The sequence below is a fragment of the Anguilla rostrata genome, chromosome 2 (genome assembly GCF_018555375.3).
Source record: "Anguilla rostrata isolate EN2019 chromosome 2, ASM1855537v3, whole genome shotgun sequence".
Lineage (NCBI taxonomy): Eukaryota > Metazoa > Chordata > Actinopteri > Anguilliformes > Anguillidae > Anguilla > Anguilla rostrata.
Genome location: NC_057934.1, coordinates 47,111,485 through 47,124,748, shown reverse-complemented (window position 1 = coordinate 47,124,748; position 13,264 = coordinate 47,111,485). Strand labels below are relative to the sequence as shown.

Genomic DNA, 13,264 nt, shown 5'->3' with positions numbered 1-13,264 from the left:
TTCCAAAAGTGCAAACAATATTAAAACAACATTACTTTCTCAGGTTTAATAAAACATATTTTAACATGTTAATCGACACATTGACAGATGCATTATTAGGTAGCAGTGCTAGATCTACGTTCAGCAGTTCAGGTTGAGCTGGGTATAAGCTGCCTGAGCGTTCACAGCCTACATCTCCTCTTTAATATTCTTTCACTGGTGCAATGTCTATTAGGATGCCACAAAAGCCATCTTGAGCTTGCTATGAACTTGCATTTCACTTCATGTAGGCATACAGGTTACTTCTAGTGTTTTTCAAGGTCAGTAGTTTTTTGTTTCTCTGTAGTGGACACACATTGGCTACATTATTCATGACATCACATTTTGAAATGTTTTCATTTTTGAGAACACAAGATGTGTAACAGTTTTGCTTGCAATTGCCAGCTAGAAAGGTTATTCTGATTATTCATTATTAACTTGATTAAATAATGATTTATATAAATGAGAGCCTGTGTAAAAATAATGCTAGAGTGGGCAAATGGTAATAAATATTCCAAAAAAGAATTCTAATTTAAATTGGCCTGTTTTCACTTCACTTTCAATTTCCAAATGACACAATTTCTGAATGATTTATATATCTAAGGTCCTATTATATTTTTTAAATGTAGCTGTCTCTAAGGGATTACACGTCAAACACAAACACCTACTGAAAGAACAAACATGATCTTATCTAAGAATAAAAATGCCTGAAGGTGGAAAGCAGGTCCTCAGAAAACATGTTCTGTGATGGCTTCCATTAAAGAGCCTAAACTAAACATTGCTTCTGGACATAAGTAAGGACACTGAGTGCTTTGTGGCAGGAGTGAGAAGGCACCTACACTGCAGATGCATCAGTGCAAGCTTCTTTAATGCAAGTATAAGAGAGCTTTAGCATATAGGTTTTTGATGGAATTTGGAGTCTGTTATTGGTGTTTGTCAACATGAGGACCAGAGTTGTATCAAGGAAGCCATTATGAGGCTCAGAAATATGAAGAAAAGAAAAAAAAACTGCCAGTCATTGGTCAAACCTTAGACTTAATAAAATCAACCATTTGGAACATCAGAAAGGGAGCACTGGTGAACTCAGTGGTTGCAAAGGGCCTGGTAGGCTAAGAAAGAGCTGTACAGTTTATGACTAAGGAATTCTCACCACAATAACAAAAAACACTGGCCTGACAGCTCAGAAACAACTCTTCAAGATGCATGTGTCAGTGACTACTGTCTGCAGCAGACTTAGACAGAACTACAGAGGCTGTCAGATGCAGACCACTTGTTAACTGCAAAAAACAGGATGGCCAGATTAGTTTGCTAAAAAAATGTTTAAAAAAAGTACCTAAAAGAGCCAGCAGAGTTCTGGAAAAGGTCTTGTGTACAGATGAGATCAAGATGAACTTGTATCAGAGTGAGGGCAAGAGCAAAGTGTGCAGGCCAAAAGGAACTGCCTGAAATCCAAACAAAGGGGGACTATACATAAAAAATGCTATGATTTCTGCATGGTGAAACCAAAGTGTATGAAAAAACGCTTACTGTATGTAAAACCCTTTACTTCATAAACAAATACGATTTAAAAAAAATAATAATAACTTCGAGATATGCTCAAATTAATTCAGGATAAGGTCTGATTGTGGATGAGGAGTACAGCGACACCCAAGGTGTCATCAATGTGTTAAGAATGTAACTAATGCTCAGACTGGGAGTAAAATTACCAATACATAAGGGGTAAACGCTGTGGGCAAAAGGTCTATCTGCTCCCCCCTCTGGTTGAAAGGGAAAGCAACAGGGCATGACAAAGTCATTTAAAGATAGTGCTATGATGGTAACTATAGCTATTCAATAGTAGCCTACTCTGAGCCGATAGAAATACAAATTTAAAAAATAAATAATGCATACGTAAAAAGTCTAATAATGCATGTTTATCAGTGATGGCCGCTTAGGCAACTTCCGGCGACGTAATCAATATTTTGTTACAATTTTGTTGCTGAAGCAATACATTTGGCAATCGACTAAATTTGATACTGGGACATCCATCCTTTTAAAAGTTGTTAAACTCATACAATATAGTAGGCTACGTGGGAAACATGACACATTGCCTATCTATCTAACCCTAGCCTATCTAATTTAGCAATCAACATAATTATAATGAATAATGAATCGGAAGAAATCTAAGTATAGGCTACGTGTGTGAGTGTGCGTGCGTGGTTTTGAATATTACAGAGTAGGCTATTTACTATGCTGTAATGCATTTTTAAAGAGCATCAAATCAAAAAAGGGTATGAGCAGGCTAAACACGCCCCTGCGCTATCATTGGATATAGGTGGTACTGACGCAGGATGTTGATGGAATAAATACCTGTAACTTGTGGCAGAGGGATAGAAAGGTCTGATACCTAAACTAAGAGAACCTTGGTAAACGGGATAGCGCACCAAGAGAGCAGACAGTTCGAGCTATTGAGACGGCGTTATATTTTCCCGTCTATATCCAATCACTGAAAGGCGGAAAGAATTGTTCTCTCGTATTAGCCAGTTTCTGCAAGTTTCCAGATTTCAGAACTTTACCGCAGTCATGTCGTCTCTGGCAGTGAAGGAAAAGACCACAGTCCGCCTGGTGTTCTTCGGTGCGGCAGGGGTTGGAAAGACGGCGCTGATCCAGAGATTTCTACAAGACAGGTTTGAAAACAAGTATACACGTACAGTTGAAGAGCTGCACAGCAGAGAATACAACACTGACGGAGCAAAAATCCGTATCGAGATCATGGACACGAGCGGCAGCTACTCCTTCCCGGCCATGCGAAAGCTATGCATCCTTAACAGTGATGCTTTCGCCTTGGTCTATTCTATAGATGATCCAGAGTCCTTCGAGGAGGTGCAGAGGCTGCGAGAAGAGATTCTAGAACTAAAGGGTGAAAAGTTCGCTCCTATCACAGTGGTGGGCAATAAAATTGACTTGGAGAACCAGAGACTGCTGGCTACAGGCGAGATAATGCCAATTGTCGAGCTGGATTGGAACGCCAGCTTTGTTGAGGCATCTGCAAAGAGCAGCGAAAACGTGATGGGGGTGTTCCAGGAGCTGCTGCAGCAGGTCAATCTGCCCAGTCGCCTTAGCCCTGCACTGCGGAGACGTAGAGAGACCATTCCGAAGGACAATGTTGGAGTCAGGAAAAAGCCGCCGATGAAAAAAACCAATAGCTGCATTCTGTCATAATTGGACTCATAATGCAAATATGACATCATTTCTGTATCTGCGCATCTATCTTGAGCTCTGTGCAGCCTGAGCTTCGTGAAGTTGAAACTGAAGCTGGAGAAGCAGGACAGTCGCGGCCAGGAGATGGAGAAAGAAAAAGGTGACTTGAGGTGCACCTGTTGCACATGCAATGCTGTGCGCCTGAAAACAAATCGAATTTGGACTGGGTGTTTGAGTAGTAGCCGAAATGGTGCTCTCCGAGGAACAGAAAAGACAATAAAATTGCCTTTTTAACTCCAAATTGGAGTAATCATGGTGATTCTTGAATGAGAAGATAAAAATGTACAGTGATTCATTCACATGATACTGACTGTATAGAGTTAAACTTAAAAAGTGCAATAAAGGCATCAGACTCTTACTGGTTGTCTCCAGACTGTAGTTTGGTAATTGTTTATATTCCTTAATTTCTTCATTCACATTTTGTAATTAAAGTCTTGTTTAGCATTGGGTGTTCAAATTTAAAAGCATTTATATTAGTTTCATGTTTTGATTTTGAGTTTTTCCCTATTCCACTTAGACACCTTCACTTGTGCCAGCTAAGTACTTTCATCATATCTCTAAATCAAAGTACATTATTTAACAGTCATGAATGATTTCAAGGATGTTTCACCAAACAATAAATACTTCCATTCAAATAAAGTTTCATAGATATGAGTGCATTAGCTTATGTTATCTACAGCCAGTAAAGGTAAAATCAGTAGCATGTGCTTAAGGAAGTGATTTAATGCAGAGCACTGATACCTTACATAAAAAGGAAAAACACTGATAGTGTTTCATTGTGGTCAAGAGACATGTTCTCTTGAATCCCTTTATACTGCACAGCAATGATATCAAGGTGCAAATGTCAGCCCCAGTGGGCACCAAGAGCTGAGGGTACAAGAAGTCAAATAATTGCTTTATTAATATTCACAACTGCAAAAGTTTCATTTACTTTAATTAAAAATTGTATTAAGAACAAATACTGCGCCAAAGACAAGCTTATTGGTGACAATTACATTTTAGTCCATGTTCTACACATTTGCTTTGCTAACTAGTCACAACAAAATGCACTACAGATTGTGTAGTGGGAATGCAGTTCGTTATATCTTATATCTCACATTTATCATAGCTAAAACTAGTATATTTACCATACATTGATCAGATGTATATTACTGAATGTTGAAAACTGGACTAGAGACAAACTATCATTACACATAATACTGCTGCAGTGGTGAATATGAAGGGGGTGGCACTGTTTGTCTACATGGAACAGGACTGTTGCCTTGTCTATACAGTGCTGCACTTTGCACACAGTGTGATTACTCTGCTTAGAGCCACACCTGCCATTATCTTCATTCTTACAACTGAGCACGAAATGCCCATCCACATGGTATCAAACAGTAGAACGTGTACAAATTTGCACAGGAGTATTAAAGGCAATGTGCCTTGTGGGGCACCACTGAACTGTTCCCTTCTTGCATGTGAAAAATAGCATTTTGGAACTGAGGGGGAAAAAACAGTGTCATCAGTGTCTATGATATATACAATTCTACTGAAAAACAAAGGACTGTCAGGTGATGTCAGTGTTAATCCAGAGTCAACCTATGGTAATCCCTAATTCTTTCACTAGTGGATGAAAAAATGTTGTTTTTTTCATGGTAAACACAGATTATATAAGGGCATAAAACTGACAGGAAGTGAAGTGACAGTTGGTTGTTGAATTTGTTTTTCTTTATCTACTACATTAATTCAGTATATTAATATTTCCTCTCCCTTTAGTGGTGGGTGCACTTAGAGACCTGGAATATATTCAAGATATTAACTGATTATTCCCCAGTGGGAAAGCTGCCCACGCATATCCTCATTAAACATTCCATGCCTATTCATATTTATGAGGGACTAAACAAACAAACACCCACCTTTCCATTATTTCTAAAAATAAATGCTGATTAAGCAGCATCATTGGCCAGAATAGGATGTGCTCAAATTCAAGTGAACATTTCTGGAGCACTGGTTGGATCACAGGCTCTGAATAAAGAGGAAAGAACTGTGAGGTAAAGCACTGCATGACCACTTGAGTAGACAAACATGTGGACCCTCCCCTACTCCTGTTGTTCAAAAATAGCATAGCAAGGCCATCCATTTCTACAGTGACCACCTTTATCAAACCCACAGAATTAACTGGAAAACAGCTGATAGTGAAATCTTACACACTTTTCTAGAGTTATTATTGCAGATGCCCAAGTTGAATATCCGATAGTGAAAGCTTAGAAGCTCCTTACCTGTTTTATACTACTTCAGGTATTACTTCCAGCTCCAAGTTTATTTTCAGTCTTTATGCAGTGAAACAAGGTTCTCCTCCTACGATATGTATTTTAGCAAAACTGAGAGACCAGAAACTCAAGTATTCTTTTAAAAAGAGGCATTGTTGGATGATGACACAGGGTTGAAGACAAATAATATCTTTTACAACATAGGTTCAATGATCAACTTGTGAAAAAATAAAAATATATGATTTTATTAAAAGCAGTTTAAAGGGTTTTTCAATATTTTAGTTATTTTTTTATTTGTATCTCAAAGCTTCATTTGCCTTTCTTTCTAACACGTGGTCAAACAAATGGACATACAATAATAACCTCATTCAACATTTAAGCTTGTTTGGGAAATGCACTGCTGTTACGTGGGAAATGTGGGTGAGGAAGTGTCTGGCCAGTCTACTGTAGAAAATTCAGATATGCACCTCTGGCTTCCACAGTTGTTATCAACGAAAGCTGTGCTAGTTAGTATTTTATCTCTCTGCATGTGATGCTTGTATTCAGGCCAACATTAATTTCAACAATGTGTTCACGTGTAGCCCAGACTGAGGCCATTCAAAATGCTGATAAAAACAATGGGCAGAGCTGGTTCTCTTTCAAGGGTATTATATATGCAAAACAGTACTCCAGAATCACAAAAGTAGACAGAGACACTTCAAGCAAAAGAAAGAATCATTCATATCTTTCCCATTGTAAAAGAACAACATGTAACCCCCAAATTCAACTAACATCTCAATGATTAAATCTTATTTTAAGAAAATGTAGGACACTATAGGCAATATACAAGAACCATTTGATTCAAAAGAATCCCTGCAAAAATCCATTCCTGCATGCAAATACTATCTGCATGCTGCACTTTTCCTTAAGCTGCACTTTTCTTAAATCTAAGATAATAGTTATTTGTTTCCTACCCCTCTGATACACTTTTTTTTCTGCAATACAGTCACACCCCTGACCAGTTCCTTTTTTGATCCATAACAAGGATTCTGTAGCCCTCTATTTGGGATAGAAACCTTTAACAAATGTGTCCAGACAGACTAATTCATAAACAGCATGCCAGATATGATGCAATCATGTATGGATATGTGTACATAGTTCTGGATATTTAGTTATATGTTTAGAAACTTCTACATGTCAGAAGTCCTGTCTTTTAAATTTATTTATTCTCTCTCCCCAGCAGTTTTGCTACCTGTCAATTACTAGGACAGACCTTTAAGAGTTCAGACATTTGTTTTTGCCTGAAGACCACTTCACTCTGGCTACTCTTAGTTCTGACATTCCATGGGACAATAAACAGCCTTACTCTAGTAATGGCACACAAAATGTTTTGAGTTCAGCATTAGATGAGCCATGTAAATAGGTGGGTTTTCAAACTGTGGTGGAAGATATTCACAGTACTGTCCTGACTGTAGTGGGGAGATCAGCTGAAACCAGCTTGACCAGTTTAGGCTGGATTAAGCTGGAATTTTTAGCAGGTGAGGGGATGACAAGGTGGCCAGTGCATGCTAAGCACAGAGGCCTGGCAGGAGAAAAAGTCTGATATAAGATTGCACATAAGAGGGTGCTGTTCCTCTTGCTGCACCATAGCCCAGGACTAGAAAATTGTATTTTGACTTGGCCCCTACTAGTAGCCAGTGATATGAGACAGGAGACCTGACAGGGTGACTCCCTGTTAAGAGAGTCCCTGTCAGGCTTATGAGGCATACTACAGGTAGGTTAGTACTGTAATAATTCTCAACAGCTGTGTATGTGATCGATCAGGCAGACAATTGGTGTAGATCATCTCTGCACACCCACACACATTCTCTAATGCTACACCACACAATTGATTGCAGTGACCCTTCCCATGCACCCATTAGTCACTATTCCTATTGAAACACTAACCAGTTGAGCAGTCTTTGTGACTGAATCTCCTGCCATCCGTGCCCCCACAATGAACCCTCTTTCAAAGTCACTTTGAATATTTTTTTTATCTTTTCCTCTTGGCATCTTGAGACAAAATTCAGGCTAAATGGGCCAGCTCAGCATTTTCATACATGCCACAGAGTACAGTATGAAAGGATGTGAATTGCTTAACTGTATCATGCAGTACACCTTTATGGAAGCATTTTAAGTTTTTCCGCTCATCTGTTCAGGGTTTTCCTTTAATTTGTCACACGCGCATATATAGAAAAAGAAAATAAATGTGTGTGTGTGTGTGTGTCGTCCCTTTCCTCTGAAACTTAAGAGTGTAGTTATTGTAAAAAGTTAGCTTTCCAACTATGCGAGCTTTCATATTCTATTTTAATTTTTTCCGCATACCAATAAAGTTGTTTCAAAGCATGGGACATTTAAATCTTTAAATAGTAATTGTTGTATTAAGATTCTATGTTATACACTGAAACTCTCTCTCGTCGATGGAAGGTTATATTCTGCAGTACCGGAACTTACATTTCTCGTGTAATTACTTCTATAAACGGAACTACTTTGTAGAAAGCAAGGAAGTTGTGTTCGTATATGTATCCCACATATGGTTGATCGTTTCTGTTTTTATGCTCCCATGGTCCTTTGCAGCCGCGGCTTGGAATTCAAATCGAGTGGACCAATCATACGAGCTTGTAACGAACGGAGCTGGATTTGAAATGTTGCAGTAGGCAGTGTTGTCAGAGATAAAGAAGGGCCAGACGGAGCTGTGTCGGAAAGAAAGTTGTGGAGTTTATTTTATTTAATTTCATATTTTGCCGCATAGGGAATGGTTATTTATGAAGCACATTAGAGGGACTTGTAGTATATCTGTGTTCCAAACGATTTCATTTTTGCTGTTATTTCGAGTTTTGATTCGAATTCAGTGCATTTCTAAACTGAAGAGAAAAACTAATCCGGTAAACTAAGTCGCACGTACATTTGTAATTTATTTATTTTAAGTTTGGAAACCTAGTCAACACCTTATCTATTTTTTTTTTTTTTTAATTTTGTCGCTGGATTTATTTTAGTTGCAAGATTACGTTAACGGAAGGGAGTTATTTCTCTTCAAAATGAGCGCAGCAATTGCAAAGGTGGCGAAGCCGTCGTCACACGTTGATCCTAAATCTGCACCTCTGAAAGAGATCCCTGATATTTTGGTGGATCCTCGAACCATGAAGAGGTACATGAGGGGCCGATTTCTTGGAAAAGGAGGATTTGCTAAATGTTACGAAATCACAGATATGGACACTAAAGAGGTTTTCGCAGGGAAAGTAGTCCCAAAATCCATGCTTCTAAAAGCTCACCAGAAGGAGAAAATGTCCATGGAAATCACTATCCACAAGAGCCTTGATAACCCGCATGTAGTAGGATTTCACGGCTTTTTCGAAGACGACGACTTTGTTTTCGTAGTTTTGGAGATCTGCCGCCGGAGGGTAAGTGAAATGATCAGTAACGTTAGTGGCTTGCTTGGTTGCTAGCGTAGTCAGCATAGCTGGCTACTTCAGATGTTAACGTACTCTAGTTCAGTAACGCAATCGCAAGCGTCAGATCGCAAGTTTGCTATATTAATAAGCGAAGTATCCAAGTTCCTAATGTTATTACTTTCTTAGCTGTTAATGTAAATGTTTGACATTTTAGTGGCGTTCAGTGTGCTTCAAGGTCAGCAACAACCAGCTTCTACGTAGTTGGTTACATTTGCGTCAGCATTCTTGTGTTATTTAAATGTGGCTAGCTAGCTACTTGTCGTCCTGTTTCCGGTCATTCTCACTGCTCTCAATCCCGCATAGGTTTCATGCTTGATTGGGACAGTTAATTTTCAGTTAATTGTTAACTAAAAAATTTTAAACTTATTAAATGCCAAGGTATTTAGTGGAAGACGAACTGCATAAGTCTCGTTAAGTTTTTGCATCTTTTTTTCTGCTAGTCTCTTTTGGAGCTGCACAAGAGGAGGAAGGCTGTGACTGAACCAGAGGCACGGTATTACATGAGACAGACCATTCAGGGATGCCAGTATCTGCACAACAACAGAGTCATCCACAGGGATCTCAAACTGGGAAACCTCTTTCTGAATGATGACATGGAAGTTAAGATCGGTAAAGGCCTTTTCAACCTCGCTCTGCTCTTTCCCTTTGTTTTCAGTTAGTTAAACATGCCGTTTCTCTCACCAGGTGACTTTGGGTTGGCTACTAAAATTGAGTTTGATGGTGAGAGGAAGAAGACACTGTGCGGGACCCCTAACTACATTGCTCCAGAGGTGCTGTGCAAGAAGGGCCACAGCTTTGAGGTGGACATCTGGTCACTGGGATGCATCCTGTAAGCATGGGCAACGTGGGCTTTAGGGAATGCAAATGTGTTCTGTGTGACTTCTTACTTTTCAAACCTAGTACTGTAGTTTTAATGCCCATGCAAGGTTTATCTGTATTGAAGGCTTAATTAGCATTTTTAGCTACTGTCTATTGGGCTGTCGGTCCAACGGCTTAATTTTATTTGCCCGATTTAATTTTATGACTCAGAAGATTATGTTTGGAGGTGTTCGCTATTGTGAAGTTACTTGCAATGTATAACTTGTGCCCTAAACATAACTCCCCTGACACTCCTTTCCTGATAGATACACTTTGCTGGTGGGTAAACCTCCCTTTGAGACGTCCTGCCTGAAGGAGACGTACATCCGAATCAAGAAAAATGACTACACTGTCCCACGGGTGAGCTGTGGCATATTGCGTAATGGTGGTAACTCCCTTGCCATGTCCCCTCTCCTCAGTTCTCACTTTACTCTTGCCCCCACCATCAGCACATCAGCCCAGTGGCAGCTTCCCTGATTAAGAAGATGCTGCATGCTGACCCTTCCCTTCGGCCCACCATCGGTGACCTGCTGACAGATGAGTTTTTCACATCTGGTTACATCCCCCTGCGCCTGCCCACCACCTGTCTCACGGTGCCTCCTCGCTTCTCCATCGCACCCAGCAGCCTGGAGGCCAGTCAGCGCCGACCCCTGACTGCTCTCAACAAAGGTACATCCGTTCACTGCTCCTTACCTTGTTTTACTCAGTGGGTCTGTCGGCATCTTCACTGACTATCAAATGTGCTCTTCCCTTCAGGAACAGAGAGTCCCATTGAGAAAATGGGTAAGATGGACCCAAAGGAGGAACCCCAAGTCAGGTGAGTCTGTCAGACTGCATGATGGTTCTATTGCTTGGGCCTAATCTGTCACTCATTACATTGGAACTTGCCTAAGCACTATGCATAAGCATACCTTGATTTGTCCCTGAGAACATTTTATGAATTTTGTACTTGTGTTTTCTTAGACTTGGAGGTTATTGACCATTGAAAAACTTTTGATTTCTTCTAGGGAAGGAGCAGAACCTGTGGATTGCCATTTGACTGACATGATCCAACAGCTCAACAGTGTTAATGCTACCAAACCCTCAGAGAGGGCTCTCATTCGGCAAGGTAATCAAAGGCTCCCCCAATTAGGCTAAATAATTCATTGGCGTTTTAAAGGGCGTGTTTTGTTTACTTCATTGTAAATAATTTCCCAATTGTTATTTTGTCTTGTAGAGGAAGCTGAAGACCCTGCCTGCATTCCCATTTTCTGGATCAGCAAATGGGTGGACTACTCTGATAAATACGGCCTGGGTATGATTAGCCTCGTTACTGATGCTTCAGCATGAAGTGATTTGACATTCTCAAAATTACAGTGTAACGGTTAGCTTGTCTTTAACTTAAGTCTCGTTCTGACAGGATACCAGCTGTGTGACAACAGTGTGGGTGTTCTCTTCAATGATTCCACACGGCTCATTATGTATGACGACGGGGACAGCCTGCAGTATATTGACAAGAACACTGTAGAGTCCTATATGAGTGTGCGCTCCTACCCTTCCATGCTCTCCAAGAAGGTCAGTTCTGAAAACACAGCAATGGTTACCATGACAGTATTTTCAGTTGTTATCAATGACTAATGTATAACTTTATGTCTGATACTTTGGGTACAAAGTCCTGACCTACTAAAATGTAGTCTTACAGATGGTTTCAGATTGCCCCCCACTTTTTTTGCTACCAACATCTTGCGTTCGGATTATCTGTATATTTGAAATGAATAGTAAGCAATCTTACTTCGAAGATGTACTCTCTCGTTTCACGTGTCCCCGTCATAACTTTGCTAGCTCTCTAGTCTATTGGCACGAGCTGATCTCTGTCCCTCTACTCCTCAGATCACTTTGCTCAAATACTTCCGTAACTACATGAGTGAGCACCTGCTGAAGGCTGGAGCCAACATCACCCCGCGGGACGGCGATGAGCTGGCGCGCCTGCCCTACCTTCGTAACTGGTTCCGCACCAAGAGCGCCATCGTGCTTCACCTCAGCAACGGCACAGTGCAGATCAACTTCTTCCAGGTGATGTCATGTTCCTAGCTGGCTGAATGATTTGGCATTGCAGTGCCAGCTTCACGCTTTTAATTTTAGACCAAGTCTTAATCTGAAAAGTTTAAATGCGCTTCTTCTCAGATGGGTGTTCTGAAGGATATTGTGGTATTATCATTCCAGTAAATCATGCTGTTACACACGGTGAAGGCATGGAAAAGCCTGTTCATGTACAATAACCACAGAAAGATATGACTGACTTTGTCGCGAGGAAGCCTTTAGTCGTGTTGTCTCTCCTTGGGGTCTTTGGGTTAAAGCACTTTTGCAAATTTTGTTTTAGTCATGGAGCTAGATTTGGTCTCACTCTCTTGCCCCTATGCAGGATCACACAAAACTGATCCTGTGCCCTCTTATGGCTGCGGTGACGTACATTGACGAGAAGAGGGAGTTCCGCACCTACAAAATGAGCATGATCGAGGAGTACGGCTGCTGCAAGGAGCTGGCCAGCCGCCTTCGCTACGCTCGCACCATGCTGGATAAACTGTTGGCTTGTAAATCCAGTGGTTCTCGCTAGACCCTGGAAGAACCATATTGTGTCTGATGCCTGAGCTCCTTGCATGTCCTGTAAATATACACGTCAACCTCAGTTTTACTTGTTTTATACCCCTACTGGTGTCTACAATGTAACTGCTTGGCCAAAGGGTTCTTGCTCCCCCCGCTCCCCCTAAAATGTCTTTAAAATTAATGTTTTATGTAGGAAGCAAGTTTACAATGCAGAACTTTGATTTGCTCAGTGCACCACTGTATTTGCGTATTCTTGGTTCTAAGGGCAAATGAACAAATTTACTGTGCCAATCAAGACAGTAGGGTGTGGAATCTTATCATGTGTAAGCATTTTGTTTGTGTGTGGAGTTATAATTGTTTTTATTTTAAATGTTGCTTTTGTCTTCTGTACAAAGCTCTTGTGTACAAAATCCTGAATAGAGAGAATTGTATGTTTACAAAATGTGTTTTTAAATTTTGATATATTCCAAGTAAATAAAGACCCTCTTGAACATTTAAGACCATTTGGCTCCTCAACCAGAATGAGTCATTGTCTTTCTTTAAGGTTTGAAACATTTATTCCAAAAATAAGTATAAAAGTGTCCCCAGTGCCATTCAATCTTCTTTTACAAAAGAAAATCCTTTCCGTTCAGCAGGGTAGCAAATGTACCCCTTTCTGCATCCTGGACCGTTGATTAACAATATTTCCAAAGTTAAAGGTCAGCTGGGATTTATGAAGCAAATTTCCATTTTTAAACCTGTGGTTCTCAAACTTGGTCCAGGGGGTACCACTGCTGGTTTTCATTCCAGCTGCAATTGCAAGTTTGGTTTAGGTTTTTCTTGATTACACCTCATGTTTAGTGG

The 13,264-nt window shown here is 40.3% G+C and overlaps 2 protein-coding genes across 2 annotated transcripts; both read left to right on the top strand.

Annotated features, from left to right (window-relative positions):
- Positions 1 to 2,377: 2,377 nt before the first annotated feature.
- rasd3 (RASD family member 3) lies at positions 2,378 to 3,616 on the top strand. Its single transcript, XM_064322625.1, has one exon. The coding sequence runs from the start codon at positions 2,581 to 2,583 to the stop codon at positions 3,217 to 3,219; it is 639 nt and encodes a 212-aa protein (XP_064178695.1). The 5' UTR covers positions 2,378 to 2,580; the 3' UTR covers positions 3,220 to 3,616.
- Positions 3,617 to 8,144: 4,528 nt separating this feature from the next.
- On the top strand, positions 8,145 to 12,937 carry plk1 (polo-like kinase 1 (Drosophila)). Its single transcript, XM_064322622.1, has 11 exons — positions 8,145 to 8,929; positions 9,421 to 9,589; positions 9,665 to 9,809; positions 10,105 to 10,198; positions 10,288 to 10,507; positions 10,595 to 10,655; positions 10,846 to 10,946; positions 11,055 to 11,132; positions 11,238 to 11,392; positions 11,708 to 11,890; positions 12,240 to 12,937. The coding sequence occupies exons 1-11, from the start codon at positions 8,567 to 8,569 to the stop codon at positions 12,429 to 12,431; spliced, it is 1,761 nt and encodes a 586-aa protein (XP_064178692.1). The 5' UTR covers positions 8,145 to 8,566; the 3' UTR covers positions 12,432 to 12,937.
- Positions 12,938 to 13,264: the final 327 nt, after the last annotated feature.